General features: G+C 41.3%; 1 protein-coding gene across 2 annotated transcripts; it reads right to left on the minus strand.

Moving 5' to 3' along the window:
* Nucleotides 1–10,149: 10,149 nt before the first annotated feature.
* LOC309864240 (uncharacterized protein C6orf118-like) lies at nucleotides 10,150–18,415 on the minus strand. 2 transcript variants are annotated; one of them, XM_082729590.1, is made up of 4 exons: nucleotides 18,237–18,415; nucleotides 16,254–16,307; nucleotides 15,653–15,714; nucleotides 10,150–11,340 (listed from the first exon to the last, which is right to left on the minus strand). In XM_082729590.1, exons 1-4 carry the CDS (start codon nucleotides 18,396–18,398, stop codon nucleotides 11,334–11,336), a joined length of 285 nt encoding a protein of 94 aa, XP_082585716.1. In that variant the 5' UTR covers nucleotides 18,399–18,415; the 3' UTR covers nucleotides 10,150–11,333. The 2 variants fall into 2 exon arrangements, with proteins under 2 accessions (XP_082585716.1, XP_082585715.1); XM_082729589.1 differs by lacking the exon at nucleotides 10,150–11,340 and adding an exon at nucleotides 13,766–13,999.
* Nucleotides 18,416–20,655: the final 2,240 nt, after the last annotated feature.

The raw sequence follows: 20,655 nt of genomic DNA on the forward strand, positions 1-20,655 counted from the left end.
AAACATGCCCAAAGTATGAACATGGATAGCCTCTGGGTATACAGAACTGTAGACAGTTTCCTACATTTTTACCTTGGTCAGTATTGGCCCAAATTTCCAAAAGGTCAACATTACTTTTAGAAGACCAAAACACTACTCTCAGAAAATAATACATATTCTGAAGTTTTACCCTTCTCCCCCCAGAAAAGCTCAACTTCCTAATTTCAAAACTAGGGGAATGTAAGAGCAAGTGAAAATTCTGTCAGTTGCTTAATCCATTTTTCAAAGATTTTCAAAATAATTTAATTTTATGTAAAAAGTGAATGACTGTCAAGAGAATGAGAAAGCAAGCCACTGACTGAGACAGAATTTTTGCAAAAGACATATCTGATGAAGGACTGTTATCCACAATATACAAAGAGCTCTTAAAACTCAACAATGAGTAAATGAACAATCCAATTTTAAAAATGGGCAAAAGATCTAAGCAGACACCTCCCCAGAGAAGACACACAGATGGCAAATAGAAGGTGAAAAGATGTTCCACATCACATGCCATGAGGGACATGCCAACTAAAACAATGAAGTATCTCTACACAACTATCAGAATGAGCAAATTCCAGAACACAGAGGACACCGAAGGCAATGGGAACTCCCATTTACCACTGGTGGGAATGCACATGGCCACACGTGCAGCCACTTTGGAAGAAAGCCTGGTGGTTTCTTACAAAACGAAATACACTCTAACCAAATGGTCCAGCAACTGCACTCCTTAATATTTGCCCAAATGAGCCAACTACTCCTGCCCACAAGAACACCTGCACATTAATGTTGATAGCAGCTTTGCTCATAACTGCCAGAACTGTGGAGCTTCCTAACAATGGAATATTATTCACCACTGAAAAGAAATGAGTTATCCATTCAAGAAAAGACATCCAAGAAACTTAAATGCATATTGCTGAGTGAAAGAGGTCAGTCAGTTAAGGCTACAGACATTATGATCCTAATAATATGATATTTTGGGAAAGACAAAACCATGGAGACCATGAAAAGATCCATGGTTGCCAGAGGTGACTGGAGGAGGCAGAACTACTCAGAGCACAGAAGATTCTTAGGACAGTAAATCTATTCTGTTTGATATGAAAATGGTGACATGTCATTATACACTTGTAGGGCCAGAGATTACTTGGAAATCTCATGCTTTCTGTTCAATTTTGCTCTAATCTAAATTTGCCTTAAAAAACAAAGTCTATTAAAAAACTGAATAACTCTATTTATAAATATAAATAAAGTGCCTCTCCCCTTGGGATTTTAAATCATTGCTTTTAATGCAAAGAATAATGTAGAGATAGAGGAGAATCCTGGGGAATAATTCTGAGGATCTATAAAGAGAACATTGCTGGAGACGGAATAATTCTGAGGATCTATAAAGAGAACATTGCTGGAGACTTTGGATCTCCAACCCCCTTCCCCCAACACTACCTCTGACCCCCCAGCCCCGCACCCATCACTAACCCCCACCCCAACCCCTGTGCTGATCCCTCCTCCACCACTCTTGCCACCATCCTGGGGGCCACATGGATGTATCTATAACACAGGCCAATACTAGATCCTTTTTTTTTTAACATGATACTAATTTAAGTTGCTTGCTGTCCCTTGAAAAGAGATCCATACTTTAATCCTAACGGATTATTCTCACAAACAGAAGTTCTCATAAAAGCTAAGTAACATAGCAATTGAAACTTAGCTCACTGGTAGATGGGCTTCCGCTTCTTATATTAACTTGGTGCTTGCTTCAGGTCCACCATGTGGACAAGGGGGAGACGGGGCCGTACCTAGGCTTGGCAACAGAAGGAACATTTCTTTAATGAGCTTGAAATGCCTAGAAAACACACTTTGCAGTACTTACAATAGCTATATTTATAATTAGAGTTTGCATTTTACGTGAGTTGATCTGTACACTTTGCTCCAATGTAAATCTAAAATTCATGGACTTCCTTAGAAAATGTTCTTTACCTTTTCCTCCGGCTGGGGTGCAGGTGGTGCACATATGTACAGACTGTGGTGGGGCTGGGGGTGGGAGCAGATTCAGCCCCACTCCTTCATTTTCCAAAACAAAAAAAAAAAAACAGGCAGAGGGCAAGTGAGATGATGTCTTAACGGACAACTAGGAACATCATTCTCCAGGGGCATTCTCACCTGCCGAGCATCACCCATTTCCCAGATGTCTCCATGCACCAGGTGAGTGTGCTGGGATCCTTCTGAGTCCTGCACTCTTGTGGGGAGGCATTCCTCCTCCTGACACTTTCTCCCAGGGCTCCCCAAGGATTCGTGGCTGTGTTCCCGAGGTTGGCTTCCTCCCAGTGCCCCTCTCTGTCACCACACACAGGGAACATGCTTTCAGCAGTTGAGCTATGAGCAAAACATCAAAGACCCCCCACCCCCACCCAGGGTCACCTCTGCCGGATGCCATGCAGCTCCTGCGGGGCCTGGAGAGCATGCCTGGAGAGTCAGACACGGGGACTTATTCACGGCTAAGGAGCGCACGCCATGGGAACCCTTCCCCAGATTAGGATTCTGTATGTTGGAAGTGGATCTGAGAATGTGGATTCCCAGCAAGTTCCCAGTGACACCCACGTGGCTGGTCAAGGATCAGACCTGGAGAAGTACCACTGCACAGGTGAGCAGCACATCCCAAGGCAATGAGGACTCCAAGTTGAAGGCACACGTAAGGGGATGGGTTAGGAAGGAGACAGTAAAAGTTGTGCTAACACTAGCTGACCCTATTTACTCTATCCGGGCAGTGTGTTAAGTGTTTAACCTTCATTTTCCCATTTAATCCCCAAATAATTAGATGAAGGAGGGATGAGCATCACCGCCATTCCCCAGATGGAGACACTCACAGGGAGACGGACAGCGGGTGGAGACACTCACAGGGAGACGGACAGCGGGTGGAGACACTCACAGGGAGACAGACAGCGGGTGGAGACACTCACAGGGAGACGGACAGCGGGTGGAGACACTCACAGGGAGACAGACAGCGGGTGGAGACACTCACAGGGAGACCGACAGCGGGTGGAGACACTCACAGGGAGATAGACAGCGGGTCGAGCAGGCGGTGCCTGGGGACACTGCTTGTCTGCAATGTGCCCGCTGCTTGTGTCACTCCCTGCCTCCCATATCTGGGCTGGAAATGCCAGGTTCCCAGTCTCCCAGTTGTGACACATACCGTCCTGTGGGCCCTTTCAGATCCACTTTCTGCCCTTCTCTGCCTTGCCCTGGAAGGGCAGAGAAGCCCTACCTGCGTTCTTCCTGCTGGGGTCTGCTGAGGATGAGACCAGAGCCTCTGCTGACCCTTCTCCTTGGAGGTCGGCCTGGGCTGACTGTGCCTCTGCTCCCTGCAAGGTGGTCTCTGCCACATGACGCCCTCCTTTTGGGGTCCAGTAACTGCTCTTCCCCCTCATCCGTTTAGCCTAGTTATACTGACACTCCAAAGTACCAGCTGCAGGGTACTGCCTGGGCTTTGTGGGTACCCCCTCCCCGCACCTTGGAAACCAGTTCTCTGTAAATAAAAGGTTCTGAGATGATCCTAATTTGAGTGAGCCTCCTTCCTGTAGGGCCCCGACGGTTGCACGAGGCTTTCCTGCAGATAGAGTTTGAGCATCTACCCAGTTTAATTCTGAGATCTGATGGGAAGTCTGATCAAGCTCCTGGGAAAGCTCTCCTTGATAAAAGCAAGGAATAACACAAAATGCCTCTCTTCTTTGGCCATTTACCATGACAGAATAAATCTAAATATCAAGCCAAAATACGAGGATGGAAGAACCGGGGAAGGAGCTAGGATATCTGAGGACACCGGTCAACTCTGGAACCGCCTATCTCTGGGCTTAACTTCTATGGCTAAGGACAGAGAGAAGGTCTGCTTTTTGAATCACTGGCCACGTCAAGGTATTTTTGTCTATGAAAGGCACAGCACTGAGCTTCATGGTGATACCTGTTGTTGGATTTCCAGTAGTAAGTTATGGACATGGATTCCTCCAGTGCATCACTTTTTTAAATTCTTTTTATTTTAGGGGCACCTGGGTGGCTCAGAGGGTTAAGCCTCTGCCTTCGGTGCAGGTCTGGTCTCAGGGTCCTGGGATCGAGCCCCGCATAGGGCTCTCTGCTCAGCAGGGAGCCTGCTTCCCCTACCCCTCTCTGCCTGTCTTTCTGCCTACTTGTGATCTCTGTCTGTCAAATAAATAAATAAAATCTTTAAAAAATAAAAATAAAATAAAGTTTTTTCATTTTAATTCCAGTGTACTTAACACAGTGATGTCTTCACTCCAGGTGTACGATGCAGGGCGTCAGCAATTCTATACACTACTCAGTGTTCATGATGAGTGTGCTCTTTGTAATGCATCACTTTTGATACTGGGCCCTTAGACACCCATGGCTAAGCCTCAGTAATTTTACCTGTAAAATGGGGACAACATGGTTTTCTTGAAAGAGGGCTCACCAGGTGCTTTCACGAAGGTCTAATCAGGGGCGCCTGGGTGGCTCAATTGAGTGTCCAACTCTTGATTTTAGCTCAGGTCATGATCTCAGGGTTGTGAGATCGAGTCCCCTGTTGGGTTCTATGCTGAGCACAGAACCTGAGGTTTTCTCTCTCTCTCTCCCTCCGCCCTTCCACTGCCCCCATTCATGCTCCCTCTCACTCTTCCTCTCTTTTTAAAATAAAGAAGTTAAACTTAAAAAAAAAAAAAAGGTCTAATCAGCTCTGAGAATAATGACAAGTTTATGTTGCTCATTCCTCCTTCAGAATCTGGCAACAATTTACAAGTTGGCAGTCCCAAAATTAAAGATTCAATCAGTTGGCATTTGACAACTAAATTGGACAAAAAGACTGATTCATCATGGTAAAAACTAGCACATCCATACATACCTCATGGCCCTAATCTAGCAGGCACATGCCTTAGGGGCAGAAAAAAAAACTAAGTCTTTTTTTTTTTTTTATTACAGATAACACAATTTCAACTTTCTTATTGTTTTAATTAAAGAAACAAAGTAGCACTAATAGTATACATCTTGTATATTATTGACAGGGGGAATAGATTCATGATTACTTAGAACTTTGAATCCAATTGTCTAAATTGCTCTTATCCAAATAGAAATCAATGCTTTGTATTCGGTGAATGCAACACAAGACACAAACTGCACAGAGTTAAGATGAAAAACCCATAAAACAAATGGGTGTGATATAAATGGATAGTCAATAAGCTATTAAAAATAGTTACTGAATATTTTACATGCCAGAAAATACACAGAAGGGGGAAAAGAAAGAGCTAATGCGTGTATTTTAAGATGCACAATCTTGTTAATGAGCAAAGAAATTAAAATATTTTTTAAAAGCATGAGTAAGAATCTTAACAACTAAAAGCTCATTATTTCCTCCCACCCCCACTTTTTTTTTTTTTTTTAATTTGTTGTACTTAAGCTCAAGTTAGGGCAGCTGCGCAGGATACAAAATCTTCACAAAGAAGAAAGCGCTCCAGGAAAGGAACTTTTGGTGTAGGATTATACACATTTTTTTTTTACATTAAAAAGTTACAAATCAAAACAAAGGACGTTTCAGAAAGTGGCAGACCTTATTTTAACCTTCTGATATATGCAGGGCTGCATGACTTTAATCTTATGGGAACCAGGGAAGTTTCTTCCTTTTTCTTATCTATTGTGTTCAGAATGCTCCGTTTTGGTTGTTTTCTTTAACAAAGCAGACCTACAATTTGTGCTTGGGGCAGAAATAGAGCCTATGCTTTGAGGTTTTGCCAAGTCATTCTGACCTTGGTAAACATTAAAGAACAGCCTCCCTGGGAGCCCAGGAGCAGGGCCCACAGCCATGAAAAGTTGAAAATTTCCTTTACCAACTACAAAGCTGTGATCAAACAGTATGATACTGGCATCAAAATAGACACATAGACCAATGAAAGAATCCAGATCCCAGAAATAAAGCCCACATACACAGTCAACTAATGTTTGACAGAGCAGCCAAGAAGACTCAGTAGAGGAAGGGTGGTCTCTTCAATAAATGGGGTCAGGAAAATGGGTAGCCACATGAGAAGAGTGAGATTGGAACCTATCTCACATAACTCACAAGAATTAGGTCAAAATGGTTTAAAGACTTAAAGAACGGGTACCATAAAACTCCTGGAAGAAAACAGGGGAAAAGCAACTTGACATTGGTCTTGGCAGTAATTTTTTGGATAAGACATCAAATGCGTTAGCCCCAAAAGTAAAAATTCCTAAGTGGGACTACACTAAACTAAGAAACTTCCTGCGCAGCAAAAGAAACTATCAACACAAAGAAAAGGCAACCTACCAAATGAGAGAAAGTATCCACAGATCATATATCAGATAAGGGTTGATATCCAAAATACACAAAGAACTCAATAGCCAAATAACAAACAATCCAATTAAAAAAACGGGCAGAGTTCTGAATGCCTCAGGAAATATATGAGTGCATTGATACTTTTGAATTAGTGTTTTTGTTTTCTACACCATATGATTTCAATCATATGTGAAATATAAGAAACAAAACAAGGAAGCAAATGAAAAACCAGAAAGAGACTCATAAATACAGAGAACAAACTGGCGGTTGCAAGAAGGGAAGGGGGCAGTATCAAGTGAAGGGATTAAGAGGTACAAACTTTTCATTATAAAAAAAAATGAGTCACAGAGTTGAAACGTACAGCATTGGGCACAGAGTCAATACTATTGCCAGAACATTGGTGATGACACTTAATGTGATGAGCTTTGAATATTATACAGAATTGTCCAATCATTACATTGTACGCCTGAAACTAATGTAACGGTGTATGTCAACTATACTGAAAGAAAAAAAAAGACTTAATAAGTGTTGGTGAGGAAATGGAAAAAAAGGGAACCCTTATGAACTGTTGGTACAAGGTAAATTGGTACAGAAATGGAATATAAATTGGTGTACAGAACAGTATAGAGATTCCTCAAAAAAATTAAACTCTGAGGGCACTTGGCATGGCTCAGCTGGTGAAGCAGCCACAAGAAAGGAAATCCTGCCATTTGCAGCAACATGGATAGACCATAAGGGCATTATATGCTAAGTAAAACTAGTCAGGCAGAAGCAAATACTTTATGATGTCGCTTACATATGGAATCTAGAAAAGCTGATCTCGTACAGAGAACAGAATGATGGCCACCAGCATGAGGGTGGGGGCAGAAAAGGGAAGATATTGGTCAAAGGGTACAAACCTCTAGTAATGAGTAAGTTCTGGGTATGATGTATAATATGGTGCTTATAGTTAATACTGTATTTTATGCTTGGAAATGGCTGTAAGTCAGTCTTACACGTGTTCACCACACAAGGACTGTGGTCCTGCCATGTGCTAGAGGCTGTAGCTGACTCTGTAAGGGTGATCGTTTCCTGGGATATAAACAACACCACCTACACATTGTACACTTTAAAGTTACACAGTGTTATATGTCAAATGCAACTCTAGGTAAAATTGGAGGAAGAAGAGGTCTATTTGGAGTCAGAGCACCAGTATGGTAAAGGTCTGGGGAGCTGCACATCCCAAGACCTTGGTTGGAATCACTTCTCTGAGCCCAGAAGCAGGGCTCACAGACAGGAGAGGTTGAACAGTCTTTTATCAGTAGATGAGAGGACACTTATTTGAGGAGTGGCCAGCTGCTCAAACATGAGAGTGGCAGCAAAGTAAGTTCCGAGGGACCTGGAGGCAGAATTCTGGATTAGAAGCTGGAGAGGGTGTTCTTGCAAATGACTCTCAAGTCAGAATCCAGAAAAGCCTCTGAAAGTGTGGACAGCAGTGGAGTCAGTGCAGCCTAGCAGGTGGAAGAACATGGGGATGTGCCTAGGAAGCCAGCACCTGGAAGAAAAAGGTTTCAAGTGACCCTGCCTTATTTAACCTGTTCTCCTATTTCTCATGGTTTCACCTCCATGTTCACAAAAATCATAATTCATAGGCATAAATTCTCAGCTTCCAAATATGTTACTGGTAGACTCACTTGAATATGTCCCATGTCCAACTGCTCTCCTACACAAGCGGATGGGAACTCTGTTCTCTTCTCACTCATTCCCCCTTCTTCGGTCCTGACCTTCAGGGCTCAGGGCTCAGCCTTCCAGTCTGTTCACCTCCTCTTCCCTCTAGACACCCTCCATGGTGATTTCCCTCCTCTCTGATTTCCACTTCCACTCACTGCTGCTGACTCCTTCTCTTCTCCCAGCACCCCACCCACAGACTCAGTTCCACCAAACACCTCCCTACGGATGTAATTCCCTAGAGACACTAAGATTCAGAATGTCCCCAAATGAATGAATCTTTACCTCAAAGTCTACTCCTCTTCAGTGTTCCCTATTTTAATGAACCATCTGAGTTGTCATCCAAGCCAGAAACCAGAGAGTCAGCCTGGACTCCTGCAACCCTTACTATCATCATCTAGCCCCTCATACTGACTTAGCCGCCCTTGCATTTGGTCCCTTTTGCCTCCTCACTGCCTTTCCTGCAGCTCAAACTCACATCACCTCCAACTCAGACTCCCACAGTAGTCTCCTACTTGGCATCCTTCTCTCCAGTCCTATCTCCTACAGTACTTTTTTTTTTTTTAACAATGATGCTAGAGTGATCTTTCTAAATATTGAATGTGATCCTTTACTGCTTAAAGGTCTTCAACGAGTTATCTTGTTTGACTCCATCCTTTCATTTTCTAGCACCACCAGCCACCAGCATCTGAGCACACATACACACACACCAACACCACCAGCACTAGCACCAGCACCACCAGGAACATCACCATCACCAGGAACATCACCACCACCAGCACCAGTTCTAGCACCACCATGACCACCATCACCATCATCATCACCACCACCACCAGGACCATCACCCACACCACCACCATCACCATCATCACCACCATCATCTCCACCATCATCACCAGCACCATCACCACCACCAACACCACCATCACCACTATCACCATCATCTCCACCATCATCACCACCATCACCACCATCACCATCATCACCACCATCACCACCATCACCATCCTCACCATTATCAGCATCCTCACCATCCTCACCATCACCACCATCCTCACCATCACCATCATCACCATCACCATCAGCAGCACCATCACCACCACCACTATCACCAGCACCACCATCAGCAGCACCACCATCATGACCACCACCACTATTACCAGCAGCAGCACCACCACCAGCAATGTCTGCACCAATTCCAGTCTGCTTGCTCTTTCACTCACATGGTTCTCTCTTACCTCGAATCACCACTCCACACATGAAAACTTAATGGTAAAAAATAACTTGCAAAGTTTATTTGGTCTTTCTGTCCCTCCTCCCCCATGAATAATATTGAGTTCTGTGAGCTCATCTTTGTACTTTCCTTACTTATGCCACAGCCCCAGGATAAATTGTTGCATTCATTATTTCTTAAAATATATTTAAATTGGAATTAAATTTAATTTTTTAAGATTTTATTGATTTATTTCACAGAGAGAAACACAGCAAGAGAGGGAACACATGCAGGGGGAGTGGGAGACAGAGAAGCAGGCTTCCCGCTAAGCAGGGAGTCTGATGCAGGGCCTAATCCCAGGAACCTGGAATCATGACTTGAGCCAAAGGCAGATGCTTAACCGACTGAGCTACCCAGGTGCCCCTAAATTTAAATTTTAAATTAAAATTTAAAAATTTAAATAAGAAATTTCCTAATCTGTAAAATAATAACTGTAACTACCATGTAAGATCACACGGGAACTAAAAGAATCTAGGTTAAATTCATAGAATAGTGTCTAGCATATAATAAGTGTTTAACAAGTGTTAGCATACTTATAGAAATTTATAGAAAATAATATACTTATGAATCTACTATCAATATTAAACATACATTGATATCAGAACATTTGCTTCATATTCTTTTATTAACATATAATGCTTCATATTTTTAAAAGAAATAAAACACCATATATGCTACTGAAATATTAAATCCAGTTGGAGCCTTCTCTTTTCCCTCCAGTTAATCAACGTCCTAGAATTAGTGAATTTCATACCAATGCATGTTTAATTTTATATTAATAATACTACCATTATGTACTCCACTGAAACTACTTTTTTCACCCAACATTACGGTTTTGCTATTTACTCATGTCGATGTATGTGGGTCTATTTCTTTTATCTGCTTTGTAGTGTTCCATTTAAAGATGACCACCAGCACCATTACTACCCTACTCAGAAAAAAATGATGCTGCTTCTATTTTCTAGTATCAGGGTTATTCGGTGAACATCAATAGATTAAATAACCAGATAGATGATAGATAGATAGATGATAGATAGATGGATGGATGATAGACAGGACAAGATAGACAACAAGAGAAAATGAGGAAGAGAAGCTTCCTTAGGTACGTGCACATGAGCTTCTTTAGGGTAAACAGAGTAAATCATGTAGACTGGGTCATGTCACAATAATGAGTTAACCCTGATCTCCACTGGCCTGATTTGACAAAGTTTATGCCTCAAACATGTTCTGTGCCCAAAATGGTGAGCTCTGTTTAAGAACTAGGTACACAGAAGACCCAGTGTCCCAGCAGCCTCACCACCTGGAAGAAACACAAGTCTTTACAACTTCTACAGTAGAGAAATATCTCTCCCACGGTCCACATTCTGATTAAGAAATCCCTTTGCTCACCTATTTCTTTGCATAAAACACAGTGCCATCCTCTCTAAGGGAGACAAATCCACCCCATCACCACATCCAGCTCAAAGTCCAAGATCCCTAAAGGATACACAGCTTTTTTTCCATCCTTTGAGAACCAGGATAATTTCCATACATTTACGAGTGGATGTTCATGCCAAGGTGAGGACACACACAGCAATGCATGGTCTGTAGCATTCCCGAAGCTCTGAAGAAAAGACCAGGCACAGGGTTAAGTCTGACGGCATCGGGTCGGAGCTCTTGTTCATTGCCCTTGTCACTGGTTTGGCCGTCCTTTGCCCTCCTCGGGCTCATCTGAAGTGGACTTAGGGGACTATGTTCTCTTAGGGGATATATGGATTCTTCAGCTGTCTTCTGCTCTTCATGGATGTTCAGGGGACCCAAGGCTGTTAAAGCTTTTGAGCAGCAATGGACTCACTTACCTTGGTTGCCTGATAGCCTGTAATCAACAAACTCCCTCAAAAACTCAGTGCCCTTCCAATCCATTTGCTTCCAGTCAGTTCCATGTGCCCACGGTTTGCTTAGAGCCACTCTCAGATCTCCTTCTTTTCTCCTCCTCATGGCTCATCCGTAATTGTCCATTCAGACAGGAGGCTATGGGCTTTGACGAAAAGGCCACACTTGTGATGCATTCTTTACTTTCAGACATATAATCTGCCTGTGGATATTTTAAAACTTCACCTCTTAAATCTGTAAACAGAAATCAGTCATCTTTTCCCACACTGAGAAGTCACATTTTTGTTTCTCTGTATTCCTCTTTCTTTCTTTCTACAAATAAGCTGATCTCTCCAGAGCTCACCCTTCCTGTCATGTGTTATCACAACCATCCCACATCGCCTCAAACAAGCTACATAACCCTCATGCCAGCAGGCATGATTCTGCAAGATTCCGGGAAAACACAGGTTATTCCGTGAGCTTGTTGCCAAATTACCTCCCAACCGTTCCTGTCGATTTACACTTGCTCCAGCAGTGGGTAAAAGTGTACCTACCCACATCCTTGTATCCTTTAGTTTTATCAGGCTTTCTTTTTAGCTGTTGGCATTCTTTTTCACAAATCTGTACAACAAACAACTATCAGCTCCTTGAAGATTGGGGCCATGTTTATTTATTTTATTTTATTTTATTTTATTTCTTTTCAGTGTTCCAGAATTCATCGTTTATGTCCCACACCAAGTGCTCCATGCAATTCGTGCCCTCCATCACACCCACCACCAGGCTCACCCAACCCCCCCACCCCCATCCCCTCCAAAACCCTCAGTTTGTTTCCCAGAGTCCACAGTCTCTCGTGGCTTGTCTCCCCCTCCCATTGGCCATGTTTTCATTTCCATACTTCCAGCAAGCAGCAACCATCTGAAATGTACCTGAAGTTGATCTAATGAATGTTGCTTAAATACACAAATGACTGGTGGGATTACTTATATTTTAAGTGAAAAGTTTACCCATGCAAAGAGAACCCATAACAAAGTGCCAGCTACAAGAGTTTGATCTTGACAAGGTCTGATTACAACCGATGTCACATCTCTTCGAAAACAGTGCTTTTGTGACTCCAGAATAAAGACCAAACAACAAAGGGACCTTCCAGCCCCCGTTCTCCTCCCCAGGAAATCCACTCAGGCCTTCCTGACTAAAGTCCCCCTAAACAGACCAGCACGCCCTTCTGCCTCCGGATGCAGCCTCCCCTCCTTTCTAATCGGATCATCCCTGAATCCTGCCTCTCGAGTCCATGGCTGTCCCTCGCTCAACAAGCAAGTAAATTCGGCTTTGATTGTTAGTCTGTTTCTTCTTACTCCTAGCAGTCTTTATGTCACCGCAATGTAGAAACGTGTTTCCCTAGATCCTGACCAGTGATACATATAAAGGGTACAGCCTAATGCAGTGGTCAAACTCGAGGAATTGTGCACACCAAATCTGGGATTGGATCCCTGCTCTGTTTCTCACAGTGTACTTTAAACAAGTCAATTCACCCCTTCACATTTTTATTCTCTCTGCCGTATGATGGGAAATAATGGTGCTTACTTAAAAAGATTCCAGCAAACATGAATAACCAATAGAAGGCAACTTGAACTTAAAGAATTCAACAAACATGAATAAAGCCCAATTTATTTCTATATACGGTGACATTTGCAGCTTCATCTCTAAAAGCAGGATGACACCTGCCCCAGGAACAGCTACTAGATTTGAACAGAGCTGTAATGAACACACATGCTGACCTTCACCTCCCAGCCCATAGGAAGCAAAACCCATTCACCGCCCCCCCCACACACACACATCACCCCTCTCTCACCCTGAGCTCAAACTCTACTCTTCCACGTTGGGATCAAGTCTCTTGTGTACTTCACCCCTACCTTTGATCCTCACCACAGCCCTGTATACGGCTGTCCAAAGAAACTGGACTTGTATTTGTTCTAAGGGTTCAAACTAGATTATAGGCAAAGTGGGCATTAAAAAAATCTGAGTCTTGGGACTCTTGGGTGGTTCAGTGGGTTAAGCCATTGCCTTCAGCTCAGGTCTAGATTCCAGGGTCCTGGGATCGAGTCCTGCATTGGGTTCCTTGCTCAGCAGTGAGCCTGCTTCTCTCTGGCTCTGCCTGCCTCTCTGCCTACTTGTGTTCTCTCTCTCTCTCTCTCTCTCTCTCTCTCTCCCTCTCTCTCCATCTGACAAATAAATAAAATCTTAAAAAAAAAAATCCGAGTCACAATGTTGTCATCAAGATCACAATCAGTCAAGATCCACATGTATTGCCAAACACCATGCTAGTGCTGCAACCTTTCAAAGCACTGCATCACCTACAATCAGTAAAGATTATTTAGTTTATGAATGTTAATTCTATGATTGCTACAGTAAATGTTTATATATAAACTTGCATTGGCAAATAAACACATTTGATCTGTATTGTAGCAGTGCTGAATTTCTTATTCCAATCAAATAATTGAAAGTATTTTCCCTCGGAGAAAAATACTGAAGGAAAGCAGAATATACTCTAAGAACTACTATTGCTATGAATATGTATACGAAAGGAAAACTAATCACATGCACACATGTATTTATTCCAATATCGTGAGTAGGATACATATGCTACATTAACTTTATTAGAGATTGAAACTGACAAAACAAGATGTATCTTCATTAATTTATAAATCTGCAAACATTCGTGCTACGCCCATGGTGGCTATGAATTTTCATAGGTCATTTTCCAATCACTTGAGTTAGTTTCTGTTTCCTTTAAGTTTACAAATTCTTTAATAAAATCCCAAAGGTTCCTTAAACACAAGTGAACACAATAGATTAGACAAAAATGCCTCAAGCATAAGAGAAAACTTTAAAACAAACATTTATTTTAAGACATATTTACTCAAAAACACAAAGTGAGACTCTGTAATCTTCCACTTCCATTTTAAAGGATTTCTTGCAGAATTTTGGCCCGGAATGTAGCAAAGATTCTCCTTGTATTTGGACACAATCCCCTGCAGTATTTTCCAGACTAAGTATAGTGAGGGAGCAGATGTAGATTTATCTTGGAGATAATGATGTTTAAACTTTAGGTCCACTCATTGGCACTCTCATTGCCAATACTATGGAAGGAGCCTTCCCAATTTTGTATTTGTAATTCTATCTTCTATTCTTTGAGGACACGCAACATAATACAACCCACCTGTGTGGTTCACGCAGTCACCATTCTACCACTGTTCTCCCGTGACTCTCTCTACCATGTGAGCTAGAAAGTAGAGTGTACTATTTCCTAGACTTTTCTGTGGCTAAGGATTGTCTTGGGACATGGTGCTGGGCACTGAGATATGGGTGTAAGTCCCTGAAAGCACCTCCCCTTCTAAATAAAACAGAAAAGTCTCCTGATGAGAAGCTCTTTGCCTTTTGTCCTCCCCTTTCCCCTTATTTCTCTATGGGATGTGGACCCATGCCTGAAGATAGTCACACTGAGGCCTCCAGGAGGAAAACAAAGAGGAAAGACAGAAGATACTGGTTCCTTGATATCATCATTGAACTGAGATCACCTACAACTAAATGTCTTTTAACTGTTGTTACAAATTAGCACTTTCCATATTTAAACCAGCAATGGTTTTCTGTTGCTCCCAGCCTTACCAAATCCTGAAATGTGAACTGTAGTACCAATTCTAAGAAAATTAACTATATAAAGCTAAATGTATGTAATTGATACTATAAATCAGCCATTTCATTTTTAAATTAAAATTGTCAGAGTGGAGAGAGTCAATTATCATTTGGTTTCACTTATTTGTGAAACATAAGGAAGAGCATGGAGGACATTAGGAGAAGGAAGGGAAAAATGAAGGGGGGAAACCAGAGGCGGAGACGAACCATGAGAAGCTATCGACTACAGGAGACACACTGAGGGTTTTAGAGGGGAGAGAGATGGGGGATGGCTGAGCCCGGTGATGGGTATCTAGGAGGGCACCTGTTGCATGGAGCACTGGGAGTTGTATGCAAACAATGAATCTTGGACCACTGCATCAAAAACTAATGATGTACTCTATGGTGACTAACATAACATAATTAAAAAAAAAAAAAAAAGCCTGTCAGAGTAATAAATGCACAGCATTCTTCAAAAATTTAATGTCACTAAAAGCCATAAAATTTGAGAAAGGAAAGTCACCATCTTCCCAACTTCCTGATCCCTGCCTGTGAGAATTTAACCTCAATTCTTCAGTTCTTTCCAAAGAAGTTATTTCTACATTGCCAAGTAATATATAGTGATTGAGATTTAAATCTTGGGCTAAGAATTCTTGAGCCCAGGAAAGAAGATAACATATATATTTAAAGTAAACACTCATGAATATAAACATGTCAGAGCACTGTCCTGTCGAATGCAGATCTGCGTGGACGGTTTTAAGGAGAGCATGAAATTGCCTCACTTCTTTTATCACGTCATCAACACTTACCGCTGCCCCTCCTCGCTCATCTTACTCTTCTCCATGGTCTGCTTCACCTGGCTTTCAATAACCTGCAGAACCAAAATCATTTGGGCATGTGTAATGGCATGAGACTGACCTTATCTGATGAGAAGATTGAATCAAAATTGAATACCACTTCTAGACTCAGGCACAACATACTAATGTATGTTGTATATAATTCAGAGGGATATACATATCCAACTGAAGCAGAATTACAATCTGTTAAGCAGCAAATTGTTAGTTGTTCTGGAAGGGTATCCTGAAAGTCATTAGAGAACCAATTCATTATATTCCCTGTTACCAGATAAACTCATTACAACTCACTGTTACATGTGCAAGGGTTACAGAAAAGGTCAATTCTGATCGGCATATTCAGCTATTTAAAAAGGATGTTTATTTTTTTTATTAATACGTTAGCTTACACATGTCCAGTTTTAAGCTAATGTCTGCATAGTGAGATATTCTCAGCATTACAGAAAGATATCATTTAGAAAAATAATGTATATATTCTTATTTTGTTTAGGACAAGAGGCACACACACATCAATAAAGGAAATATTCCTATTGAACATTAATTTACAAATACTTACATGCATTTTCTTCTTTAAAATTCTGTTTGCTGTTTCCAATTTTATAGCTTCAGTCTGAAGAAGAAATGGTTTTAAAAGTAAGATGCTTGGTTAAGAATATTTGTTAAATACTTCTCCCCATTTATGGGGCAAAAAGTATATGTAAACGATGTTATTCTCATTTCAAAAGTACCCAAGAGCACACCATTTAAAAAACAGATGAATAAACAGAGCATGACTTAAAGGACATGAGGCAAAGAGAGATCAGTAGCCTCCTACGTCAAAAACTAGAGGAGATAAAGGTTGGTATTAGAAAAACCCAGAGAGGGGCCCCTGGGTGGCTCAGTGGGTTAAAGCCTCTGCCTTCAGCTCAGGTCATGATCCCAGGGTCTGGGATCATGTCTTTTCCCAGGGTCTTGGGATCGAGCCCCACATCTGGCTCTCTGCTCGGCAGGGAACCTGCTTCTCCCTCCCCCTCTCTGCCTGCCTCTCTGCCTACCTGTGATCTCTGTCTATCAAATAAATTTAAAAATAAAGAAAAGAAAAGAAAAACCCACAGAATTTTAGGGAAATTCTAAAGAAGTTACTTAATTTTTGTAATTAATAACAGACTTTGGGGCGCCTGGGTGGCTCAGTGGGTTAAGCCGCTGCCTTCAGCTCAGGTCATGATCTCGGAGTCCTGGGAGTGAGTCCCGCATTGGGCTCTCTGCTCAGCGGGGAGCCTGCTTCCTCCTCTCTCTCTGCCTGCCTCTCTGCCTACTTGTGATCTCTCTGTCAAATAAATAAATAAAATCTTTAAAAAAAATAAATAACAGACTTTGTTAAGGTGGCTGAATACAAGATAAAATACAAATATCAGGGGCACCTGAGTGGCTCAGTCAGTTAAGCATCTGACTCTTGATTTCCATTCAGGTCAGGATCTCAGAGTCATGGGATGGATCCCCACGTGGGGCTCTGTGCTCAGCGTGAAGCCTGCTTCTCCCTCTCCCTCTGCCCCTCCTTCCACTTATGTGCTCTCACTCATTCTCTCTCTCATGCTTGCTCTCAAATAAATAAATAAAATCTTAAATAAATAAATAAGAACAGACTGTAAACAAAAAACAGAAGCAGTTTGATACATTATTTTAAAAGAAAGAGAGAAGGCAAAATAAGTTTAAACCATCACCACCTTCCTATACACTTTATAATTCTGCTTTTTAAAAAAAGATTTTAAAAAGATAGTGCTGGGAAAATACATGTAACTATACAACCATGAGAAGAAGAAGAATCACACGTCACTTATAAACCTGTAACTAAGTGGTAACATTGAGTCAGATTCTACACAAATAAAAATCAGGTTATAACATATAAAAAGCAGGGCAGCATAACATTTAAAAACATAGATTACAATCTACATTATACTGTTCATCAAAAATCGGTTAGTGATAATTGCTAAAGACTACTTTTAACACAGCAGACTCTCCTTTCTATGGTAGCAACTGATTTCTATCTTCTAACGTAATTGTACAACTCACTGAAAATCTAACTGTGGAGTTTCAGTGTGACACAATGAAAATAATAAGGGCTTTGGAGCCCCCGAATTATTAAGCTTCAACCCCAGCTTTGCCACCTGTAAACTGTATCATTTTGGGCATGTTACTTAAACCCTCTGAGCTTCAGCTCAATCTAATTAGTACATATAGATACTAAAAGTTGGCGGTCATGACTTTTATGACAAGCATCTTCAAAATTGTGAAACTTTAAGAGACATCAATTGACCTGAAAGAGATCCAATTGGAACCTTTACAGAACTCTACAGAATTTTTAATCACCTCAATTTTTGTTGTTTTAGCTAGACAAATTAATTATTCTGATCATTTGCTACAAATGTTTTGCAACAAAAATATATTTGGACCAATTTTTCCATTATTGCTTACCCAGCTGCAAAATGAAATTGCTTCATGTGTTTGCCAACATCTTCAAGCAGAAGAACAATGTAAACATTCAAATAAATAAATTACATACCTCTATGCTTTTAATCCTATTCTCAGTGATATGTGAAATTCCCGTATGAAGCAAAGTTGTTTTGATTTCTCTTTCAAGAGCTTGAATTTCATCCCATTTATTAAGTATTTCACACCGCTTCTTTTCAACCTTCTCAATAAGAGTGAGGTGATCCTCATCCATTACATCTTTCTTAGATAATTCTGGAAATATTTTTAAAAGCAAAGTAGTACTGTTTATTACATCATCTCTTATTAATGGCATTATGCATTACTAACAGTGTTATGTATGTTATATATATATAGCTATAAAATCTAATGTAACTCAAGCTCCAAGCACATCAATAAAAATGATCTGATCCCCTGGGGATAAAAAATATATGTTTATAAAAAGTCAAAAATTTTAAAAAGAAGTGAAATGAAAAAAAAAATTATCTGATCCGAGAATGGGGATATTCCTCCTTTAATTTATTTATACAATCAACAAGCATTTATTGAGTGCCCAATTTGAGCACCCAACATAACATGAGGAAGGTGCCAGGATGACTTTGCAGGAGAAGTGTGACCAAGTTGAGACCCAAAGGGTGAAAAGGCGTTAGACAAGGGAAGGGGATAAGGAATGGGGCAGAAGAGCAGAACTTGGCACATCAGAAAACAAAAACAAACAAAAAAACAATGATATAGTAAGGTAGGAACATTGAGGAGCAGGGAGTGACATCAGTGAATACTAGATAGGAAGCAGGGGGAGATCTGAAAATTAGGAAATAAGTCAATGTGGAAGGCTCTTAAGCTGGGGTCAGCACACGCAATGGTCTTTCTACAGTACCAGAAGTAGGTGAGAAAGGGCGAAGCTGGAACAGGATGACCAGGCAGAAAGCTACTACACTCATCCAAGCAAGATCAGATCAGGATAGTACCTGAGGCATAAAGAGAAGTGGAGAGATACAAAAAAGATTTAGGGAACGGAGCAAGGAAGGCTTGGTAACTGACTGGATCCAGATGCAGAGGACAGGCAGGTATCAAGATAACACCCAGGTTTCAGCTTTGCTACAGCAAGGAACAGAGGCCGTAGGAAGGAAGGGCGTTCAATGCAGCAGAGATGTAAGAGAGCTGGGTTTGAATCTCACCTGGGCCACTAACTACAAGCTGTGTTGAAGTGATTGATAGGGTTGGCAGGGAGAGATTTCTGCTACAGGCTTTCTGACTCTACTTCCATGTGTTTGGTGACGCCATTCACTGAAACAGAGAGTTTCATCAGGGACGTGCTGAGTTGAGGTGTCTATGGGATACTCAAGTGGCCATATCCAGTAAGTAATTGGATATAGGGGTCTCAAGCCTAAAAAAGAGATTAGGGAAGGAAAAAGATCTGGAATGAAAGATGTGTGCATTGAACCAAAGACATGTTGGGTTCCAACAAATATCAGTATTGAAGGGTTCAGAAAGGTGATGGAGACATTAAGAGTAACTCACTGCTGAAAAAACTTCATCATCAAACAGCACAGTTAGATTCTGACTGTAGTGGTAAGACAATTTATTTGAGAAAGAATAACTAATCCTTTTTGGTAGGAATAAAAAGCAATTCAAAGAGTGATAACATTTACCCATACGTGGGGAACAACACAGAAACCACTGCCATCATTCCAACTTGCCACATTTGGAAGAAGAAAAAACTTTGAAGATGAGTTTTGAAATTTGGGGGAATTAGCTAAGCAGACACACAATGAACTAAACAAGGAAGCAGAAACAGCCAAGGTTAAGCTGTTCAACTATGAAGTTTGATCCCCACCTTAACCTAAGCAGAAGGTTTTAACCTGCAACAATTACCTGGGGACACAGGAGCCAAAAATAGTGAAAGAACACTTCAATGACCCAACAGTTGTTACCCCTTTTCTACCAAAAGAGGAAGACAAAGGAGGCACCTGGGTGCCTCCGTTAGTTAAGTATTTGCCTTTGGTTCAAGTCATGATCTCAGAGTCCTGAGATTGAGCCCCGCATCAGGCTCCCTGATCTGCATGGAGTCTGCTTGCCCTTCTCCCTCGCCTCCCACTAACTCTCATTCTCTCTCTCTCTCTCTCTCTCTCTCTAATACATAAATAAATAGAATATTAAAAAAGAGAAAGAGAGAAAAAGACTGAGGTACCAGGAGGGGAAGCTCCACAGATAATACATACATACAGAGGCTCCTGAATTAGAAAGCTTTAGGAAAAGAATAAAGGAAGATGAACACAAGCCACCAGATTTCTTCAATAGCACTGGGAAAATGTCAGAAACAGCTAGAATCAACTATTAAGGAACATCTACTACAGTTCTAGAAAATAGCAATATCTTCTTGTTTATTGTTTTTAAATCACTGATGTTTTATCCTGTTAGCAGTTAGCAATAAAGATCTTAAATCTAAAAGAAAAAATGGGACATGGGCGCCTGGGTGGCTCAGTGGGTTA

This window comes from Mustela nivalis (assembly GCF_964662115.1).
Source record: "Mustela nivalis genome assembly, chromosome: 5".
Lineage (NCBI taxonomy): Eukaryota > Metazoa > Chordata > Mammalia > Carnivora > Mustelidae > Mustela > Mustela nivalis.